This window comes from Petromyzon marinus, chromosome 84, assembly GCF_048934315.1.
Source record: "Petromyzon marinus isolate PM22_M1 ecotype Great Lakes invasive population chromosome 84, UKy_Petmar_22M1.pri1.0, whole genome shotgun sequence".
Taxonomy (NCBI): Eukaryota; Metazoa; Chordata; class Hyperoartia; order Petromyzontiformes; family Petromyzontidae; genus Petromyzon; species Petromyzon marinus.
Genome location: NC_133749.1, coordinates 2,398,218 through 2,422,764, shown reverse-complemented (window position 1 = coordinate 2,422,764; position 24,547 = coordinate 2,398,218). Strand labels below are relative to the sequence as shown.

General features: G+C 54.1%; 2 protein-coding genes across 2 annotated transcripts in view; both read right to left on the bottom strand.

Moving 5' to 3' along the window:
* The window catches only part of LOC142907894 (uncharacterized), an 18,983-nt gene extending 18,075 nt beyond the window's left edge, over positions 1-908 (bottom strand). The window contains exons 1-2 of the mRNA XM_076057799.1: positions 901-908; positions 528-549 (exon numbers count right to left, since the gene is read on the bottom strand). Of these exons, the coding sequence (XP_075913914.1) occupies positions 528-549; positions 901-908 (30 nt within the window). The remainder of the gene's footprint in view (positions 1-527; positions 550-900) is intronic.
* LOC116936832 (bridge-like lipid transfer protein family member 2) overlaps positions 1-24,073 on the bottom strand; it is a 27,392-nt gene extending 3,319 nt beyond the window's left edge. Inside the window, exons 1-11 of the mRNA XM_076057750.1 lie at positions 23,752-24,073; positions 21,768-21,843; positions 16,484-16,607; positions 14,388-14,437; positions 12,632-12,800; positions 11,392-11,513; positions 8,961-9,024; positions 7,886-8,193; positions 6,388-6,567; positions 1,161-1,228; positions 528-688 (exon numbers count right to left, since the gene is read on the bottom strand). Coding sequence (XP_075913865.1) covers positions 6,456-6,567; positions 7,886-8,193; positions 8,961-9,024; positions 11,392-11,513; positions 12,632-12,800; positions 14,388-14,437; positions 16,484-16,607; positions 21,768-21,835 — 1,017 coding nt within the window. The 5' untranslated portion in view covers positions 21,836-21,843; positions 23,752-24,073 and the 3' untranslated portion in view covers positions 528-688; positions 1,161-1,228; positions 6,388-6,455. The remainder of the gene's footprint in view (positions 1-527; positions 689-1,160; positions 1,229-6,387; positions 6,568-7,885; positions 8,194-8,960; positions 9,025-11,391; positions 11,514-12,631; positions 12,801-14,387; positions 14,438-16,483; positions 16,608-21,767; positions 21,844-23,751) is intronic.
* Positions 24,074-24,547: the final 474 nt, after the last annotated feature.

The following is a 24,547-nucleotide window of genomic DNA, read 5'->3' as shown; positions in this document are numbered from 1 at the left end:
TGTGTGTACGTGTGTGTGTGTGTGTACGTGTGTGTAAGCGTCGTGTGTGTGTGTGTGTACGTGTGTGTGTCCGTGTGTGTACGTGTGTGTGTACACAGTGTGTGTGTGTATACTGTGTGTGTACACTGTGTGTGTGTACACTGTGTGTGTGTGTACACTGTGTGTGTGTGTACACTGTGTGTACGTGTGTGTGTGTGTGTGTACACTGTGTGTGTGTACACACTGTGTGTGTGTGTACACTGTGTGTGTGTGTACACTGTGTGTGTACGTGTGTGTACGTGTGTGTGTACACTGTGTGTGTGTGTGTACACTGTGTGTGTACACTGTACGTGTGTGTGTGTGTACGTGTGTGTGTGTACACTGTACGTGTGTACACTGTACGTGTGTGTGTGTGTGTACACACTGTGTGTGTGTGTACACTGTGTGTGTGTGTACACTGTGTGTGTACGTGTGTGTGTGTGTGTACACACTGTGTGTGTGTGTACACTGTACGTGTGTACACTGTACGTGTGTGTGTGCGTGCGTACCGGGGTCGCCGTGCCGCCACCGCTGCCGTAACCGCGGCGACCCACGGCACGGCCTCCTCGTGCCGGTAGTCCACCACGCACGACCTCACCCCCACGCTCACCCCCACGCTCACCCCCACGCTCACCCCCTCGCTCACCGCCTCGCTCACCGCCTCGCTCACCTGGCCCGGGGATAGGGGGGCGGGGGGGGGGGTGAGTAGGTCAGCAGGTCAATGGGCCAGTGGGTTACTGGGTCACGTGGTTACTGGGTCATGTGGTTACTGGGTCACATGGTTACTGGGTCATGTGGTTACTGGGTCATGTGGTTACTGGGTCACGTGGTTACTGGGTCATGTGGTTACTGGGTCATGTGGTTACTGGGTCACGTGGTTACCGGGTCATGTGGTTACTGGGTCATGTGGTTACTGGGTCATGTGGTTACTGGGTCATGTGGTTACTGGGTCATGTGGTTACTGGGTCATGTGGTTACTGGGTCACGTGGTTACTGGGTCACGTGGTTACTGGGTCATGTGGTTACTGGGTCACGTGGTTACTGGGTCACGTGGTTACTGGTTCACGTGGTTACTGGGTCACGTGGTTACTGGGTCACGTGGTTACTGGGTCATGTGGTTACCGGGAGCCAATGGGACTGACCTCCGCGCTGACGCTGAGATGACTGAGAGAGAAAATCTTGTGGCGACTCTGAGAGGTGAGATGCAAATCTACTCACAGACACACAGACACACAGTCACTCACAGTCACACACTCACAGTCACACACACACACAGTCACACACACAGTCACACACAGACAGACAACAACCGCCATTCACCACTAAGTGGCAGTGACGTCACTACGACGCTTGTGCCAGGCTATGTGCACCCTGAGGCCACGTGAAGTGTCGAACGCCCGCTGGCAGGAGGTCACGGGGCAGACCCAGGTGCCACGGGTCGACTGAGATGACTGGCTGATGCACCACCTGTGCCCCCTACTGTGCCAACCTGCTGTGCTTTAGCCACCCGGCGCTCCGCTCGTTGTTCTGAGCGTCGCTCCTCCGCCCTCCGTTGTGTTGGAGGGCGACTGCCTCAAACTGCCCAGTAGCATCCTTCACGAGGCCTCCTCCACAGAGGCCGATCTTGACACCGCTGGTACCAGTCATCGGCAAGTCCACTCAGCTCCACGTCCTCCTGTACCACATCACTCCATCTCTTCTCTAGCCCGTGCCGCGCCCGCTTAGCCCCTCAATCCGGCCGAACAAAAGCTGTTTCGGCATGCGGTGGCTGGGCATGCGGGCTACATGACCCAGCCAATGCAGCCTTGCCCGCCGGAGGAGCTCACCGATGGGACCCTGCCCAGATCTTTCAAGGATTTGTGAGCTCCTCACACAATCCAGTCTGGTTAAACCAAGGGATGGATCGTAGGCAGGCCAGCCTAAATGTTTCTAACCGGCGAAGATGTTCCATTAGGGGGGTCCACGTTTCGCAAGCGTAGAGAAGGGAGGGAATGACCGTGGCCGAGAAGACCTGAAGCTTAGTGCGGAGCGACAGACCAGGTAGCTTCCACACAGCGTTACGCAACCGATGAAAAGATATTGCCGCTCGACTGACCTACACACACACCTACACACACACACACCTACACACACACCTACACACACAACACACACACACACCTACACACACACCTACACACACACCTACACACACACACCTACACACACACACACCTACACACACACACCCACACACACACACACACACAAACTCCCCACACACCTACACACACACACACCTACACACACACACCTACACACACACCTACACACACACACCTACACACACACACCTACACACACACCTACACACACACCTACACACACACACCTACACACACACACCTACACACACACACACACACCTCACACACACACACCTACACACACACACCTACACACACCTACACACACACCTACACACACCTACACACACACACACCTACACACACACACCTACACACACACACACACCTACACACACACCTACACACACCTACACACCTACACACACAACTCCCCACACACACCTACACACACACACCTACACACACACACACCTACACACACACACCTACACACACACCTACACACACCTACACACACACACCTACACACACACCTACAACACCACACCTACACACACCTACACACACACACCTACACACACACACCTACACACACACACCTACACACACACACCACCTACACACACACACCTACACACACACACCACCTACACACACACACCTACACACACACACACACACCTACACAGACACCTACACACACACACCTACACACACACACACCTACACACACACACACACCTACACATACACACCTACACACACACACCTACACACACACACCTACACACACACACCTACACACACACACCTACACACACACACCTACACACACACACACCTACACACACACACACCTACACACACACCTACACACACACCACCTACACACACAGACACACACCTACACACACACACCTACACACACACATACACCACACACACACACACCTACACACACACACACACACACCCCACACACCTACACACACACACCTACACACACACACCTACACACACACACCTACACACACACACCTACACACACACACCTACACACACACACCTACACACACACCTACACCCTACACACACACCTACACACACCTACACACACCTACACACACACCTACACACACACCTACACCTACACACACACCTACACACACACACACACCTACACACACACACCTACACACACACACACACACCTACACACACACACCTACACACACACACCTACACACGCACACACCTACACACACACACACACCTACACACACACACCTCTACACACACACACACCTACACACACACACCTACACACACACACACACCTACACACACACACCTACACAAGACAAAGACAAAGATCCCCCATATAGCCTTAACAGACTGCAGGGGCAAGTGCTGTTAGCGAGCACCTATGAAGGCCGGAACGGTACAAGAGAGGGTGGGTGGCCAGCACCACGCCCGACCGCCTTTGTCTCCCTAGTGGCAATGTTTACACACCGCACTAGGTACTCATTTGAGGCTGAGTCGACCTAGGGGAGGCCCGGGACCGGTTCAGATAATCGTCACTGGTGTTGGCCGTGAGCGGGAATCGAACCCGGGTCGCCAGGTTCATAGCGCAGCGCGCTAACCGCTACACTACCGCTCCCCACACACCTACACACACACCTACACACACACACCTACACACACACACCTACACACACACCTACACACACACCTACACACACACACCTACACACACACACCTACACACACACACCTACACACACACACACACCTACACACAGACACACACACCTACACACACAGGGGCACCTACTCACACACCTACACACACACACCTACACACACACTCCTACCAACACCCTACACACACACCTACACACAACACACCTACACACACACACTACACACACACACCACACTCACACACACACCACACACAACACACACACCTACACACACACACCTACACACACACTTACACCTACCACACACACACCCACACACACACACACACCTACACACACACACCTACACACACACACCTACACACACACCTACACACACACACAACACACACACAACACACACACACACCTACACACACACACCACACAACACACACACACCTAACACCACACACACCACACACACACACCTACACACACACCTACACACACACTACACACACACACACACCTACACACACACACACACCTACACACACACACCTACACACACACACCTACACACACACACCTACACACACACACACACACTACACACACACATACACACACACACCTACACACACACCTACACACACACATACACACACACACCACACACACACACACACACACACACACACACCTACACACACACACCTACACACACCACACACACACACACCTACACACACACACACACACACACCTACACACACACCTACACACACACACACCTACACACACACACCTACACACACACCTACACACACACACATACACACACACACCTACACACACACACCTACACACACACCACTACACACACACACACCTACACACACACACCTACACACACACCTACACACACACACCACACACACACACCTACACACACACACCTACACACACACACCTACACACACACACCTACACACACACACACACCTACACACACACACCTACACACACACACACACACCTACACACACACACACCTACACACACACACCTACACACACACACCTACACACACACACACACACACACCTACACACACACACCTACACACACACACCTACACACACACACACACCTACACACACACACACCTACACACACACCTACACACACACACACACCTACACACACACACACCTACACACACACACACACACACACATACACACACACACACACACACCTACACACACACACCTACACACACACACCTACACACACACAACACCACACACACACACCTACACACACACACACTACACACACACACCTAACACACACACACCTACACACACACACTACACACACACCTACACACACACCCTACACACACACACACCTACACACACACACTACACACACACACTACACAAACACACCTACACACACCTACACACACACACACTCACACACACACTCACACACACACCTACACACACACACACACACACCTACACACACACACCTACACACACACCTACACACACACACACACACACCTACACACACACACTACACACACACACACACACACACACACCTACACACACACACACCTACACACACACACCTACACACACCACACACACACACCTACACACACGACACACACACACCTACACACACACACCTACACATACACCTACACACACACACCTACACACACACACACAACTCCCACACACCTACACACACACACCTACACACACACACCTACACACACACACCTACACACACACACCTACACACACACCTACACACACACACCTACACACACACACACCTACACACACCTACACACACACACCTACACACACACCTACCTACACACACACACTACACACACACACCTACACACACACACCTACCACCACACACACACACCTACACACCTACACACACACCTCTACACACACACACACCTACACACACACACACCTACACACACACACCTACACACACACACACCTACACACACACACCTACACACACACACCTACACACACACCTACACACACACACCTACACACACACACCTACACACACACACACCTACACACACCTACACACACACACCTACACACACACAACACACACACCTACACACACCTACCTACACACACACACCTACACACACACACCTACACACACACACACCTACACACACACCTCTACACACACACACACCTACACACACACACACCTACACACACCTACACACACCTACACACACACCTACACACACACACACCTACACACACACACCTACACACACACCTACACACACACACCTACACACACACACCTACACACACACACCTAAACACACACACCTACACACACCTACACACACACACCTACACACACACACACAAACCTACACACACACACATCCTACACACACACACCTACACACACACACCTACACACACACACCTACACACACCTACACACACACAACTCCCCACACCTACCGTGAACAGTGACGCAACAGCTGCCCTGGGGTAGCGGCGGCTGTGGTGGGGGGTGGGGAGGGCCCCCCTCAAGGCCCCGCCCCACCCCCCACCGGCCCCTCCCCCCACCGTGGCGGCTGTGGTGGGTGGGGGCAGAGGGTGAGTCGACACTCCACCAGGCGAGTCGCCATCACCACGGGGCTGGGGGGTCAGGGGGGGCAGAGGGGGGGCAGAGGGGGGCAGAGGGGTTGGGGGCAGAGGGGGGCAGAGGGGGGAAGAGGGGGGAAGAGGGGGGGGTGGAGGCACGCACACAGAGAAAGGTTCCCCCAGGTAGCCTCTAGCAGTGCTGTCGGGCAAGTGCTGTTACACACAGACACACACACAGTGTACACACACACACACAGACACACACACACAGACACACACACACAGACACACAGACACACACAGACACACACACTGTGTGTGTGTGTGTACACACACAGACACACACAGACACACACACACACACTGTGTGTGTGTACACACTGTGTGTGTACGTACACACTGTGTGTGTGTGTACACTGTGTGTGTGTTTGTACACGCTGTGTGTGTGTGTGTACACTGTGTGTGTGTACACTCTGTGTGCGTACACTGTGTGTGTGTACACTCTGTGTGTGTGTGTGTACACTATGTGTGTGTGTGTGTACACTATGTGTGTGTGTGTGTACACGGTGTGTGTACACTGTGTGTGTGTGTGTACACGCTGTGTTTGTGTGTGTGTGTGTACACGCTGTGTGTGCACACGTTGTGTGTGTACACTGTGTGTGTACACTGTGTGTGTGTACACTGTGTGTGTGTACAGTGTGTGTGTACACTGTGTGTGTGTACACTGTGTGTGTACAGTGTGTGTGTGTACAGTGTGTGTGTACAGTGTGTGTGTACTGTGTGTGTGTACAGTGTGTGTACTGTGTGTGTGTGTGTACACTGTGTGTGTGTACACTGTGTGTGTGTGTACACTGTGTGTGTGTACACTGTGTGTGTGTACACTGTGTGTGTGTACACTGTGTGTGTGTGCACTGTGTGTGTACAGTGTGTACAGTGTGTGTACAGTGTATGTACAGTGTGTGTGTGTACTGTGTGTGTACTGTGTGTGTACACTGTGTGTGTGTACACTGTGTGTGTTTACACACTGTGTGTGTACAGTGTGTGTGTACAGTGTGTGTACAGTGTGTGTGTGCAGTGTGTGTGTACAGTGTGTACACTGTGTGTGTGTGTACACTGTGTGTGTGTACACTGTGTGTGTACACTGTGTGTGTGTGTACACTGTGTGTGTGTACACTGTGTGTGTACACTGTGTGTGTACACTGTGTGTGTACAGTGTGCGTGTACAGTGTGTGTACAGTGTGTGTACGGTGTGTGTACAGTGTGTGTGCGGTGTGTGTACGCTGTGTGTACAGTGTGTGTGTACAGTGTGTGTACAGTGTGTGTACGGTGTGTGTGTACAGTGTGTGTACAGTGTGTGAGCGAGCGTCACCACCTCTGCTGTGTCACAGCCAGCGTGGCGGTGACGCTCACGTTGTTGACCTGCACGCTCGTCAACTCGGGCAGGCGCGCCATCAGGTCAGAGGTCGTGACCTTCCACCCCCCCTCCTCCGACGGGGGGGGGCGGCCGGCGTGCGGGGTCGCGACCCCGCCCTCCGCCTCGGGGTCGAAGGTCGCGACCCCGTGCAGCCCCGCCACCAGCTTGCCCAGGCGGAGGTCAAGGGTCGCGACCTTCAGCGAGGTCAAGTCCAGCTGGGCCGTCAGGCTCAGGCTGAGGCACAGCTCTGCGACGCACAGCTCAGCCTGGGGGGGGGGGGGGGGCGGAGCGGGGGGGGGGGGTCACGTGACCCGGTCGCGGCCAATGGGAGACTGCCGCCACCATCCAACAAGTCACGTGACTTGGTTACGGCCAATCAGAGATGTGTCGCCACCGTCGAAATAAAAGTCACGTGACCCGGTTACGTCCAATCGTAGACTGCCGCCACCGTCAAACGAGAGTCACGTGACCCGGTCGCCGCCAATGGGAGACTGCCGCCGTTGCCGCCACCGTAAAACGACAGTCACGTGACCCGGTCGCGGCCAATCGGAGACTGCCGCCGCTACCGCAACCGTCAAACGAGAGTCACGTGACCCGGTCGCGGCCAATCGAGGGACTGCCGCCACCATCCAACAAGTCACGTGACCCGGTTACGCCCAATCGTAGACTGCCGCCACCGTCAAACGATAGTCACGTGACCCGGTCGCGGCCAATCGGAGATTGCCGCCACCATCCAACAAGTCACGTGACCCGGTTACGCCCAATCGTAGACTGCCGCCACCGTCAAACGATAGTCACGTGACCCGGCCGCGGCCAATCGGAGACTGCCGCCACTGCCACCACCGTCAAGCTCAAGTCACGTGACCCGGTTGCGGCCAATCGGAGACTGCTGCCACCATCCAACAAGTCACGTGACTTGGTTACGTCCAATCGTGGACTGCCGCCACCTTCAAACGAGAGTCACGTGACCCGTTAGCGGCCAATCAGCGACCGATGATGACGCAGATGGCAGGCGGTGCAGCAACGAGCTCACCGGTTGGCTGCTGCTCTTGAGCATCCTGCTGTTTAATTGGCTGAGACTCAAATGCAGGGTGCACCTGGGGAATGACAAAGACACAGACACAGACAAAGCTCCCCCGTGTAGCCTCTAGCAGGCTGTAGGGGCAAGTGCCGATACACAAAGACACACACACACACTAACACAAAGATAAAAACAAAGATCCCCCATATAGCCTTAACAGACTGTAGGGGCAAGTGCTGTTAGCGAGCACATATGAAGGCCGGAACGGTACACGAGGGGGTGGGTGGCCAGCACCACGCCCGACCGCCTTTGTCTCCCTAGTGGCGATGTTTACACACCTCACCAGGTACTCATTTGAGGCTGAGTCGACCTAGGGGAGGCCCAGGACCGGTTCAGGTAATCGTCACTGGTTTTGGCTGTGAGCGGGAATCGAACCCGGGTCGCCAGGTTCATAGCGCAGCGTAGCGCTAACCGCTACACTACCGCTCCCCACACTAACACACACACACTAACACACACACATTAACACACACACTAATACACACACTAATACACACACACTAATACACACACACTAACACACACACACTAACACACACACTAACACACACACTAACACACACACTAACACACACACTAACACACACACACACACTAACACACACTAACACGTACATGCCAGTAGTAGAGGGGCTGAGGAGGACACTCAGCGTGCTGGTGGTGGTGTGGGTGAGAGCCCCAGGCACACTAACACACTAACACACACACACACACACACTAACACACACACTAACACACACTAACACACACACTAACACACACACTAACACACACTAACACACACACTAACACACACACTAACACACACACACTAACACACTAACACACACACACACTAACACACACTAACACACACACACTAACACACACACACTAACACACACACACACACACAACTAACACACACACAACTAACACACACACTAACACACACACTAACACACTAACACACACACTAACACGTACATGCCAGTAGTAGAGGGGCTGAGGAGGACACTCAGCGTGCTGGTGGTGGTGTGGGTGAGAGCCCCAGGCACACTAACACACACACACTAACACACACTAACACACACACACTAACACACACTAACACACACACACTAACACACACTAACACACACACACTAACACACACACACTAACACACTAACACACACTAACACACACACACTAACACACTAACACACACACTAACACACTAACACACACTAACACACACTAACACACACACTAACACACAAACACACACTAACACACAAACACACACTAACACACACTAACACACACTAACACACAAACACACACACTAACAAACTAACACACACGAACACACACACTAACACACACACACTAACACACACACTAACACACACACCAACACACACACTAATACACACACACTAATACACACACACTAATACACACACACTAACACACACTAACACACACACTAACACACACTAACACACACACTAACACACACACACTAACACACACACACACTAACACACACACTAACACACACTAACACACACACACTAACACACACACTAACACACACACACACACTAACACACACACATACTAACACACACACACTAACACGTACATGCCAGTAGTAGAGGGGCTGAGGAGGACACTCAGTGTGCTGGTGGTGGTGTGGGTGAGAGCCCCAGGCACACTAACACACACTAACACACACACTAACACACACACTAACACACACACACTAACACACACACACTAACACACACACACTAACACACACACTAACACACACACTAACACACACACTAACACACACACTAACACACTAACACACACTCACACTAACACACACACACTAACACACACACACATTAACACACACACACACTAACACACACACACACTAACACACACTAACACACACACACTAACACGTACATGCCAGTAGTAGAGGGGCTGAGGAGGACACTCAGTGTGCTGGTGGTGGTGTGGGTGAGAGCCCCAGGCACACTAACACACACACACACTAACACACACTAACACTAACACACAAACAAACAAAGATCCCCCATATAGCCTTAACAGACTGTTGGGGCAAGTGCTGTTAGCGAGCACCTATGAAGGCCGGAACGGTACACGAGGGGGTGGGTGGCCAGCACCACGCCCGACCGCCTTTGTCTCCCTAGTGGCAATGTTTACACACCGCACCAGGTACTCATTTGAGGCTGAGTCGACCTAGGGGAGGCCCGGGACCGGTTCAGATAATCGTCACTGGTGTTGTCCGTGAGCGGGAATCGAACCCGGGTCGCCAGGTTCATAGCGCCGCGCGCTAACCGCTACACTATCGCTCCCCACTAACACACACACACACTAACACACACACACTAACACGTACATGCCAGTAGTAGAGGGGCTGAGGAGGACACTCAGCGTGCTGGTGGTGGTGTGGGTGAGAGCCCCAGGCACCAGGGCGTGCAGCAGCATCACACTGACACTTTCCACCTGCACACTGCACACCTACACACACACACAGGCAAAGGTCACCCAGGTAGCCTCTAGCAGGATGTAGGGGCAAGTGCTGTTAGTAGCGAGTAGCAGCACCTACACACACACAGGCAAAGGTCACCCAGGTAGCCTCTAGCAGGATGTAGGGGCAAGTGCTGTTACACACACACACACATACACTCACACATGGACACACACACAGACAAAGGTCACCCGCGTAGCCTCTAGCAGGCTGTAGGGGCAAGTGCTGTTACACACACACACATACACTCACACATGGACACACACACAGACAAAGGTCACCCGCATAGCCTCTAGCAGGCTGTAGGGGCAAGTGCTGTTACACACACACACACATACACTCACACATGGACACACACACAGACAAAGGTCACCCGCATAGCCTCTAGCAGGCTGTAGGGGCAAGTGCTGTTACACACACACACATACACTCACACATGGACACACACACAAAGATCACCCAGGTAGCCTCTAGCAGGGCTGTAGGGGCAAGTGCTGTTACACACTCACACACACAGACACACACACAGACAAAGGTCACCCAGGTAGCCTCTAGCAGGATGTAGGGGCAAGTGCTGTTACACACACACACACATACACTCACACATGGACACACACAGACAAAGATTCCCCAGGTAGCCTCTAGCAAGGCTGTATGGGTAAGTGCTGTAGTTAGTAGCGAGTAGCAGCACCTACACACACACACACACAGGCAAAGGTCACCCAGGTAGCCTCTAGCAGGCTGTAGGGGCAAGTGCTGTTACACACACACACACTCACACACGGACACACACAGACAAACATTCCCCAGGTAGCCTCTAGCAAGCTGTAGGGGCAAGTGCTGTTACACACTCACACACACACTCACACACACGGACACACACACAGATAAAGATCCCCCAGGTAACCTCTAGCAGGCTGTAGGGGCAAGTGCTGTTACACACTCACATACACACTCACACACACGGACACACACACAGATAAAGATCCCCCAGGTAGCCTCTAGCAGGGCTGTAGGGGCAAGTGCTGCCGAGTTAACAGGGTCACCGGGTCATGGTGGGAGGGGTCACGGGGAGGTCACGGGGGAGGGGTCACAGGGAGGTCGTCACCTGTGCCAGCGCCCGGATGAGTAGCGGCCTCCTCTGATTGGCTGCTGGGGCCGGGGGGGTGTGGCCGGAGGCAGGGCCGGCCGGCGTTGCCGTGGAGACGTCGGGGGCGGGGCAGGGTGAGAGGTCAAGTCGGAGGCGGACCTCCCTCAGGCACAGAGCAAATGGCCTCCTGGGGGAGGGGTCAGAGAGGGGTCAGAGTGGGGTCAGTGTGGGGTCAGTGTGGGGTCAGAGTGGGGTCAGAGTGGGGTCAGAGTGAGGTCAGCGTGGGGTCAGAGTGGGGTCAGAGTGGGGGTCAGAGTGGGGTCAGTGTGGGGTCAGAGTGGGGGTCAGAGTGGGGTCAGTGCGGGGTCAGTGCGGGGTCAGTGCGGGGTCAGAGTGGGGTCAGAGTGGGGTCAGAGTGGGGTCAGAGTGGGGGTCAGTGTGAGGTCAGTGTGGGATCAGAGTGGGGTCAGAGTGGGGTCAGAGTGGGGTCAGAGTGGGGTCAGAGTGGGGTCAGTGTGGGGTCAGTGTGGGGTCATAGTGGGGTCATAGTGGGGTCATTGTGGGATCAGAGTGGGGTCAGAGTGGGGTCAGAGTGGGGTCAGTGTGGGGTCAGAGTGGGGTCAGAGTGTGTCTCCCCGTGTCTCTCTCCCCCCGTGTCTCTCTCCCCCCGTGTCTCTCTCTCCCCGTGTCTCTCTCTCCCCGTGTCTCTCTCTCCCCGTGTCTCTCTCTCCCCGTGTCTCTCTCCCCCCGTGTCTCTCTCCCCGTGTCTCTCTCCCCGTGTCTCTCTCCGTCTCTCTCTCCCTGTGTCTCTCTCCCCGTGTCTCTCCCCCCGTGTCTCTCCCCCGTGTCTCTCCCCGTGTCTCTCCCCCCGTGTCTCTCCCCCCGTGTCTCTCCCCCGTGTCTCTCTCCCCGTGTCTCTCTCTCCCCGTGTCTCTCTCCCCGTGTCTCTCCCCCCATGTCTCTCCCCCCGTGTCTCTCCCCCCGTGTCTCTCTCCCCGTGTCTGTCTCCCCGTGTCTCTCTCCCCATGTCTCTCCCCCGTCTCTCTCTCCTCGTGTCTCTCTCCCCGTCTCTCTCTCCCCGTGTCTCCCTCCCCGTGTCTCTCTCCCCGTGTCTCTCCCCGTGTCTCTCTCTCTCCCCGTGTCTCCCTCCCCGTGTCTCTCTCGCCATGTCTCCCTCCCCGTGTCTCTCTCCCCGTGTCTCTCCCTGTCTCTCCCCGTGTCTCTCTCCCCGTGTCTCTCCCCGTGTCTCTCTCCCCGTGTCTCTCTCCCCGTGTCTCTCTCCCCGCGTCTCTCTCCCCGTGTCTCTCTCCCCGTGTCTCTCTCCCCGTGTCTCTCCCCGTGTCTCTCTCCCTGTGTCTCTCCCCCGTCTCTCTCTCCCCGTCTCTCTCTCCCAGTGTCTCCCTCCCCGTGTCTCTCTCCCCGTGTCTCTCCTCGTGTTTCTCTCCCCGTGTCTCTCTCCCCGTGTCTCTCTCCCCGTGTCTCTCTCCCCGTGTCTCTCCCCGTGTCTCTCTCCCCGTGTCTCCGTGTCTCTCTCCCCGTGTCTCCGTGTCTCTCTCCCCCAGTGTCTCTCTCCCCGTATCTCTCTCCCCGTGTCTCTCTCCCCGTGTCTCTCTCCCAGTGTCTCTCTCCCAGTGTCTCTCCCCGTGTCTCTCTCCCCGTGTCTCCGTGTCTCTCTCCCCGTGTCTCTCCCCCCGTGTCTCTCCCCGTGTCTCTCTCCCCGTGTCTCCGTGTCTCTCTCCCCGTGTCTCTCCCCGTGTCCCCGTCCGTCACTCACGGAAGTCCTGGGTTGAAAAGCCGGCAGGAAAGCCAGACCTTGTCAATCTCCTGCAAAGACAAAGATCCCCCAGGTAGCCTTAACAGACTGCAGGGGCAAGTGCTGTTCACAGTGAGTAGCAGCACCAACACACACACAGACAAAGATCCCCCAGGTAGCCTTAACAGACTGCAGGGGCAAGTGCTGTTCACAGCGAGTAGCAGCACCAACACACACAGACAAAGATCCCCCAGGTAGCCTCTAGCAGGGCTGTAGGGGCAAGTGCTGTTAGTAGCGAGTAGCAGCACCTACACACACAGACAAAGATCCCCCAGGTAGCCTCTAGCAGGCTGTAGGGGCAAGTGCTGTTAGTAGCGAGTAGCAGCACCTACACACACAGACAAAGATCCCCCAGGTAGCCTCTAGCAGGCTGTAGTGAGTGAGGCTGTAGTAGTGAGGGTGTAGTAGTGAGGCTGTAGTAGTGAGGCTGTGGTAGTGAGGGTGTAGAAATGAGGCTGTAGTAGTGAGGGTGAAGTAGTGAGGGTGTAGTAGACGGTGTAGTGGTGATGAGTGAGGCTGTAGTAGTGAGGGTGTAGTAGTGAGGCTGTAGTAGTGAGGGTGTAGTAGTGAGGCTGTAGCAGTGATGAGTGAGGCTGTAGTAGTGAGGGTGTAGTAGTGAGGCTGTAGCAGTAATGAGTGAGGCTGTAGTAGTGAGGGTGTAGTAGTGAGGCTGTAGCAGTAATGAGTGAGGCTGTAGTAGTGAGGCTGTAGTAGTGAGGGTGTAGTAGTGAGGCTGTAGCAGTAATGAGTGAGGCTGTAGTAGTGAGGGTGTAGTAGTGAGGCTGTAGCAGTGAGGCTGTAGCAGTGATGAGTGAGGCTGTAGTAGTGAGGCTGTAGCAGTGATGAGTGAGGCTCTAGTAGTGAGGCTGTAGTAGTGAGGGTGTAGTAGTGAGGCTGTAGCAGTGATGAGTGAGGCTGTAGTAGTGAGGCTGTAGTAGTGAGGCTGTAGTAGTGAGGGTGTAGTAGTGAGGCTGTAGCAGTGATGAGTGAGGCTGTAGTAGTGAGGGTGTAGTAGTGAGGCTGTAGTAATGAGGGTGTAGTAGTGAGGGTGTAGTAGTGAGGCTGTAGCAGTGATGAGTGCGGCTGTAGTAGTGAGGGTGTAGTAGAGAGGGTGTAGTAGTGAGGGTGCAGTATTGAGGCTGCAGTATTGAGGCTGTAGCAGTGATGAGTGAGGCTGTAGTAGTGAGGGTGTAGTAGTGAGGGTGTAGAAGTGAGGCTGTAGTAGTGAGGGTGTAGTAGTGAGGGTGTAGTAGTGAGGGTGCAGTATTGAGGCTGCAGTATTGAAGCTGTAGCAGTGATGAGTGAGGCTGTAGTAGTGAGGGTGTAGTAGTGAGGGTGTAGTAGTGAGGCTGTAGTAGTGAGGCTGTAGTAGTGAGGATGTAGTAGTGAGGCTGTAGTAGGGAGGCTGTAGTAGTGAGGCTGTAGCAGTGATGAGTCAGGCTGTAGTAGTGAGGCTGTAGTAGTGAGGCTGTAGTAGTGAGGGTGTAGTAGTGAGGCTGTAGTAGTGAGGCTGTAGCAGTGATGAGTGAGGCTGTAGTAGTGAGGGTGTAGCAGTGATGAGTGGGGCTCTAGTAGTGAGGCTGTAGTAGTGAGGGTGTAGTAGTGAGGCTGTAGCAGTGATGAGTGAGGCTGTAGTAGTGAGGGTGTAGTAGTGAGACTGTAGTAGTGAGGGTGTAGTAGTGAGGGTGTAGTAGTGAGGCTGTAGCAGTGATGAGTGCGGCTGTAGTAGTGAGGGTGTAGTAGTGAGGGTGTAGTAGTGAGGGTGTAGTAATGAGGGTGTAGAAGTGAGGCTGTAGTAGTGAGGCTGTAGTAGTGAGGGTGCAGTATTGAGGCTGTAGCAGTGATGAGTGAGGTTGTAGTAGTGAGGGTGTAGTAGTGAGGGTGTAGTAGTGAGGCTGTAGTAGTGAGGCTGTAGTGGTGAGGGTGTAGTAGTGAGGATGTAGTAGTGAGGCTGTAGTAGTGAGGCTGTAGTAGTGAGGGTGTAGTAGTGAGGCTGTAGTAGTGAGGCTGTAGCAGTGATGAGTGAGGCTGTAGTAGTGAGGGTGTAGTACTATCACCAGGGTGTTGTGGAGACCCGGCTGTAGTGTCAGGTTGTTGACAGACAACAGTCCGACGGAGCCGATCTTGAACTTGGCACCGAGGCGGTGATGCAACAGGCATGACAACAACCACCCTAACAGCCTGAACACAACAACAACACAGAGATAAAGATCCCCCATGTAGCTTTAACAGACTGTTGGGGCAAGTGCTGTAACCGAGAAGCAGCGCCTGTAAAGGCCACACACACACGTACACACCTACACACACACACCTACACACACACACCTACACACACACACACCTACACACACACCTACACACACACCTACACACACACCTACACACACACTCACCTACACACACCTACACACATACACACACCTACACACACACCTACACACACACACACACCTACACACACACCTACACACACCTACACACACACACACCTACACACACACACACCTACACACACACTTACACACACACACCTACACACACACACACACACCTACACACCTACACACACACACACCTACACACACACACCTACACACACACACCTACACACACCTACACACACACCTACACCTACACAACAACAACAACCGCCATTCGCCACTAAGTGGCGGTGACGTCACCACGATGCTTGTGCCAGGCTATGTGCACCCTGAGGCCGTGTGAAGTGTCGAACGCCCGCTGGCAGGAGGTCACTGGGCAGACCCAGGTGCCACGGGTCGACTGACTGAGATGACTGGATGATGCACCACCTGTGCCCCCTACTGTGCCAACCTGCTGTGCTTTAGCCACCCGGCGCTCCGCTCGTTGTTCTGAGCGTCGCTCCTCCGCCCTCCGTTGTTGTTGGAGGGCGACTGCCTCCAACTGCCCAGTAGCAGCGTCCTTCACGAGCCTCCTCCACAGAGGCCGATCTTGACACCGCTGGTACCAGTCATCGGCAAGTCCACTCAGCTCCACGTCCTCCTGTACCACATCACTCCATCTCTTCTCTAGCCGTGCCGTGCCCGCTTAGCCCCCTCAATCCGGCCAAACAAAAGCTGTTTCGGCATGCGGTGGCTGGGCATGCGGGCCACATGACCAGGCCATCGCAGCCTTGCCTGCCGGAGGAGCTCACCGACGGGACCCCGCCCAGATCTCTCAAGAATTCGTGAGCTCCTCACACAATCCAGTCTGGTTAAACCCAGGATGGATCGTAGGCAGGCCAGCCTAAATGTCTCCAACCGGCGAAGATGCTCCACCAGGGGGGTCCACGTTTCGCAAGCGTAGAGAAGGGAGGGAATGACCGTGGCCGAGAAGACCTGAAGCTTAGTGCGGAGCGACAGACCAGGTAGCTTCCACACAGCGTTACGCAACCGATGAAAAGATATTGCCGCTCGACTGATTCGGAGTGAGACCTCTGCTGTTAAACTGGAGCCAGTCATAAGCACACTGCCCAGGTATGGGAAACTCTCCACTCTCTCCACAACTGCCCCATCACCGATTTGGAGTTGTGGGGGTGGAGTGTCCGATGGTACAAAATACCCAGGCAGGTGCTTAGTTTTGGTGGGGCTGATGGTAAGGCCCCACCTCTTAGTGGCACGCTCCAGTCTCAGCAGCAGCGTCTCCAACTCCTCCTCTGACTGAGCAGCTATTACCAAGTCATCAGCGTACATAACGTGGTTGAGCAATAGGGAGCCATCCCTTGACCGCACCCGGGCATCGATTAGCCTCCCATTATATCTGTACCATATGGAGATTCCCCCGGTACAGCTATTGAAGGCTTCACGAACTACGTGGTCAAAATAGATGTTAAATAATGTGGGAGCCAGAGGACATCCCTGTCGCACCCCAAGGTGTACAGGGAATGGCTCTGACTCCCGGCCACGTAGTTTTACCCGGGCCCGCTCACCATCATGAAGGTCCTTAATGATCGTGAGCAGAGGGTCAGGTACTCCAAAAGCACGAAGAACGACCCAGAGCCCAGGCCTACTGATGGTATCATAGGCCTTGACCAGGTCAATAAAGCAGAGATGTAGGTCTTGTTGGAATTCCCTACACCTCTGCTGTAGCAGACGGACAGAAAATATGGCATCTGTGCAGGACCGCCCTTTCCTGAAACCGCATTGGGGCTCCGGAAGCCTCTCCTCAGCGTGCCTGGCAAGGCGATGCTGAATAATCCTTGCCAGGACCTTTCCCGGCACACTGAGGAGTGAGATGCCTCTGTAGTTGTTACAGTCTGTGTGGTCCCCCTTCTTAAAAAGGGGGACCACCAGGGCATCCTTCCAATCCTGCGGAACCCGTCCGGTGGTCCAGACTGTTGTTATGTCATATAGGGCAGTCTGTGCACAAACGCCACCCTCCCTCAGCATTTCGCTTGGGAGATCATCTCTGCCCGCTGCCTTTCCTGGTCTCAGACTCCGGATCGCCTTCAATACTTCCTCAGCAGATGGCACCTCAGCCAGCCACTCACAGGGGGTGACTTCATCCAATATTTGAGGCACCGCATCCTCAGCAGGGTCATCCTCACTTTGTGCCACGATCTTTTCCTGGCTGAGGGATTTTCCCTCCCCCAGGACCTCACAGAAATGCTCAGCAAATCTGCGAACCTGTTCCTGGGGGTCGGAAACTGGATCACCGTTTTTTCCCCTAATGATGGTAATAGGTGTGGCGCTGCAGGTTACTTTTTTGATGGAGTTAAATAGAGATTTGTGATCACGAGCCACTGAGGCAGACTCCATCTCCTCAGCAACCCGCGACCACCACCCATCCTTGCAGCGCCTCACGGCTCTCCGAACCTCCGAGCGAAGGCTGCGGTAAGCCTCCTCATTCTCTGACGTGGGATTCTGTAGCCGATGACAGTGGGCCTGTCGCTTTTTCTCAACCATCCTGAACAACTCCTCTGTCATCCAGGGTGTCTGGGGAGGTCTGGGCCGCGTACCCAAAGCAGCCATTGCAGCTGCATGAGTCACAGTCCTAAACCTCGCCCATTTACCCTCGACATCAGGAGGAGTCGGGGACGATGCCAATCCCAGCCGCAAGCGATGATGAAATTCTCGCTTGCAACTTTCATCAGATAACTGAGACCAGGCCACTTTAGGTTGGAATGGGGTCCTGGGTGTACACCCACCACCGGAGTGGAAGAATGGCAGGCGCATCTTACAGATGACTAGTCGATGGTCAGAGGGCAGATCAGCTCAAACACACACACAATCACACACCTACACACACACACACAATCACACACCTACACACAATCACACACCTACACACACGCAATCTCACACACACTCATACACACACCTACACACACACACACACCTACACACAGACAATCACACACCTACACACACTCATACACACACACACCTACACACACACACCTACACACACTCATACACACACCTACACATACTCACACACACCTACACACACACCTACACACACCTACACACACCTACACACACACAATCACACACCTACACACACACCTACACACACTCATACACACACACAATCACACACACACACAATCACACACCTACACACACACAATCACACACCTACACACACTCATACACACACCTACACATACACACCTACACACAATCACACACCTACACACACACAATCACACACCTACACACACACACACACAATCACACACCTACACACACTCATACATACACACACACACACACTCATACACACACCTACACACAAATATACACCGACACACACACACACAATCACACACCTACACACACAATCACACACCTACACACACACAATCATATACATACACACACAATCATATACAAAATCACGTACTTAGTGAGTGAGTGTTGGTGAGTGTGAGTGGTGAGTGTGAGGGGTGAGTATAGGTAAGTGGTGAGTGAGTGTGTGGTGAGTGAGTGGTGAGTGTATGGTGAGAGTGTGGTGAGTGGTGATTGAGTGTGTGGTGAATAAGTGGTGAGTGGTGATTGAGTGTGTGGTGAGTGTGGTGAGTGTGGTGAGTGGTGAGTGAGTGGTGTGTGGTGAGTGTGAGTGGTGAGTGAGTGGTGAGCGTGGTGAGTGAGTGGTGAGCGTGGTGAGTGAGTGGTGAGTGGTGAGCGTGGTGAGTGAGAGGTGAGTGAGTGGTGAGAGTGGTGAGTGGTGAGTGAGCGTGGTGAGTGAGTGGTGAGCGTGAGTGGCGCGTGAGTGGTGTGTGGTGAGTGTGAGTGGTGAGTGAGTGGTGAGTGAGTGGTGAGTGTGTGGTGAGTGAATGGTGAGTGTGTGGTGAGTGTGTGGTGAGCGTGGTGAGTGTGTGGTGAGTGTGTGGTGAGTGAGTGGTGAGCGTGGTGAGTGAGTGGTGAGTGAGTGGTGAGCGTGGTGAGTGTGTGGTGAGTGAGTGGTGAGCGTGGTGAGTGTGTGGTGAGTGAGTGGTGAGTGTGTGGTGAGTGAGTGGTGAGCGTGGTGAGTGTGTGGTGAGTGTGTGGTGAGTGTGTGGTGAGTGTGTGGTGAGTGAGTGGTGAGCGTGGTGAGTGTGTGGTGAGTGAGTGGTGAGTGTGTGGTGAGTGAGTGGTGAGCGTGGTGAGTGTGTGGTGAGTGTGTGGTGAGTGTGTGGTGAGTGTGTGGTGAGTGAGTGGTGAGCGTGGTGAGTGTGTGGTGAGTGTGTGATGAGTGGTGAGTGAGTGGTGAGCGTGGTGAGTGTGTGGTGAGTGTGTGGTGAGTGTGTGGTGAGTGTGTGGTGAGTGTGTGGTGAGTGTGTGGTGAGTGAGTGGTGAGCGTGGTGAGTGAGTGGTGAGTGAGTGGTGAGTGTGGTGAGTGTGTGGTGAGTGTGTGGTGAGTGTGTGGTGAGTGTGTGGTGAGTGAGTGGTGAGTGTGTGGTGAGTGTGTGGTGAGTGAGTGGTGAGTGTGTGGTGAGTGTGTGGTGAGTGTGTGGTGAGTGTGTGGTGAGTGAGTGGTGAGCGTGGTGAGTGAGTGGTGAGCGTGGTGAGTGAGTGGTGAGCGTGGTGAGTGAGTGGTGAGCGTGGTGAGTGAGTGGTGAGCGTGTGGTGAGTGTGTGGTGAGTGAGTGGTGAGTGTGGTGAGTGAGTGGTGAGTGTGGTGAGTGAGTGGTGAGTGTGGTGAGTGTGTGGTGAGTGTGTGAGCGTGGTGAGTGTGAGTGGTGAGTGAGTGGTGAGTGTGTGGTGAGTGAGTGGTGAGTGTGGTAAGTGGTGAGTGTGAGTGGTGAGCGTGGTGAGTGTGTGGTGAGTGTGTGGTGAGTGTGTGGTGAGTGAGTGGTGAGTGTGTTCTGAGTGTGCCACAAATCTCGACGCTTCTCCACCTGGCAGCCACCACCGCCACCACCACCACCGCCACCACCACCGCCACCACCGCCACCACCACCTCCATCACCACAGCTAGTGGGGTCACAGTTCACGCATTCAAATTAGTGCCTGGGTTACGTGAGACACACAGAGACACATAGAGATACACAGAGATACACAGAGACCCACAGAGATACATAGAGACCCACAGAGACCCACAGAGACACACAGAGACACAAAGAGACCCACAGAGACACATAGAGATACACAGAGACACATAGAGACCTACAGAGATACACAGAGACACACAGGGACCCACAAAGACCCACAGAGACACATAGAGACCCACAGAGACCCACAGAGACACACAGAGACACACAGAGATACATAGAGACCCATAGAGACTCACAGAGACACACAGAGACCCACAGAGACACAGATACCCAGAGACACACAGAGACCCACAGAGACACAGAGACCCACGGAGATACACAGAGACCCACAGAGACACACAGAGACACAAAGAGACCCACAGAGACACATAGAGATACACAGACACATAGAGACCTATAGAGATACACAGAGACACACAGGGACCCACAAAGACCCACAGAGACCCACAGAGACACATAGAGACCCACACAGACACATAGAGACACACAGAGATACATAGAAACACACAGAGATCCACAGAGACCCACAGAGACACATAGAGACCCACAGAGACACACAGAGACCCACAGAGACACACAGAGACCCACAGAGACACAGAGACCCACAGAGATACACAGAGACACACAGTGACCCACAGAGACACATAGAGACCCACTGAGACAAACAGAAATACACAGAGACACATAGAGACCCAAAGAGACACACAGAGACACACAGAGACCCACAGAGACACACATAGACCCACAGAGACACACAGAGACTCACAGAGACCCACAGAGACACACAGAGACACACAGAGACCCATAGAGACATACAGAGACCCACAGAGACACACAGTGACCCATAGAGACACACAGAGACCCACAGAGACACACAGAGACAGAGATACATAGAGACCCACAGAGATACATAGAGACCCACAGAGACACACAGAGACCCACAGAGACACACAGAGACCCATAGAGACACACAGAGGCCCACAGAGACCCATAGAGACCCACAGAGACCCACACAGACCCATAGAGACACACAGAGACACACAGAGACCCATAGAGACCCACAGAGACCCACAGAGACACATAGAGATACACAGATACACATAGAGACGCACAGAGACCCACAGAGATACATAGAGGTGGACAACGTGTCTGGGTGTCTACCCCCTGCACCACCATCACGGGGTGAGGTGGACAACGTGTCTGGGTGACTACCCCCTGCACTACCACCACGGGGTGAGGTGGACAACGTGTCTGGGTGACTACCCCCTGCACTACCACCACGGGGTGAGGTGGACAACGTGTCTGGGTGACTACCCCCTGCACTACCACCACGGGGCGAGGTGGGCAACGTGTCTGGGTGACTACCCCCTGCACTACCACCACGGGGTGAGGTGGACAACGTGTCTGGGTGACTACCCCCTGCATCACCACCCCGGTGGGTGAGGTGGACAACGTGTCTGGGTGACTACCCCTGCAGCACCACCACGGGGTGAGGTGGACAACGTGTCTGGGTGACTACCCCCTGCACTACCACCACCACGGGGTGAGGTGGACAACGTGTCTGGGTGACTACCCCCTGCACCACCACCACGGGGTGAGGTGGACAACGTGTCTGGATGACTACCCCCTGCACCACCATGAGGTGGACAACGTGTCTGGGTGACTACCCCCTGCATCACCACCCCGGTGGGTGAGGTGGACAATGTGTCTGGGTGACTACCCCCTGCACCACCACCACGGGGTGAGGTGGACAACGTGTCTGGGTGACTACCCCCTGCACTACCACCACGGGGCGAGGTGGACAACGTGTCTGGGCGTCTCTACGAACCTTCTGGGTGTACCGGGCGAGGCTGTTGTGGTTGTTGTTGATGTTGATGTTGTTGTTGATGTTGTTGTGGTTGTTGTTGTTGTTGATGTTGTGGTTGTTGTGGTTGTTGATGTTGTTGTGGTTGTTGTTGATGTTGTTGTGGTTGTTGATGTCCATCACTTTGGATGGCGTCCCCACGGGTCACGTGGCCGCGCGGAGCGCGATGCCAACCTCCGGGTTTGGGGCGGTCGCCGGAGGGGAATCGTCGAGTCGATTACGCGCGCATCGATTCCAGCCCCACACCGCGCTGGTCCTCCCGCCGGACCCCTGAGGTGACGTCGATTACGTGGAATCGATTCGCTGATTATTTGTACTTACATCGATTAAGAGGAATCGATTCTGCCACACCTCTTCCCCTGATTCCCCCCCCTCCGCACCCTGAGCTGTTAACGATTAAATGGAATCGATTCCCCGGACGTAACCGCCCGCCCTCCTCCCACTGCTCTCAACGTAAAAAAAAGGTGAAATCGAATTTTTACTTTGGATCGAATCGACGGTTGTTGTGGGTGGACGGAATTGAGGGAATCGATTCTAAGTCTGCCGGGTCGCGCCAATGGTTGACGTCATCGGGAGGTGGCTGTTTTCGACGGCCATGCTGGGTAGGTTGTGGTGGTTTAAGACGGCCATCTTGGAAAGGGGGAGGATTTTTGATTTAAAGCTTTCGTGACCGCAGTAATTCATATTCTTAGCTGTTTCGGTAAAGTCACGTCGATGACGACCGTTTGTGTTATGGTCGAAACGTCGTGAGAATTTTTTA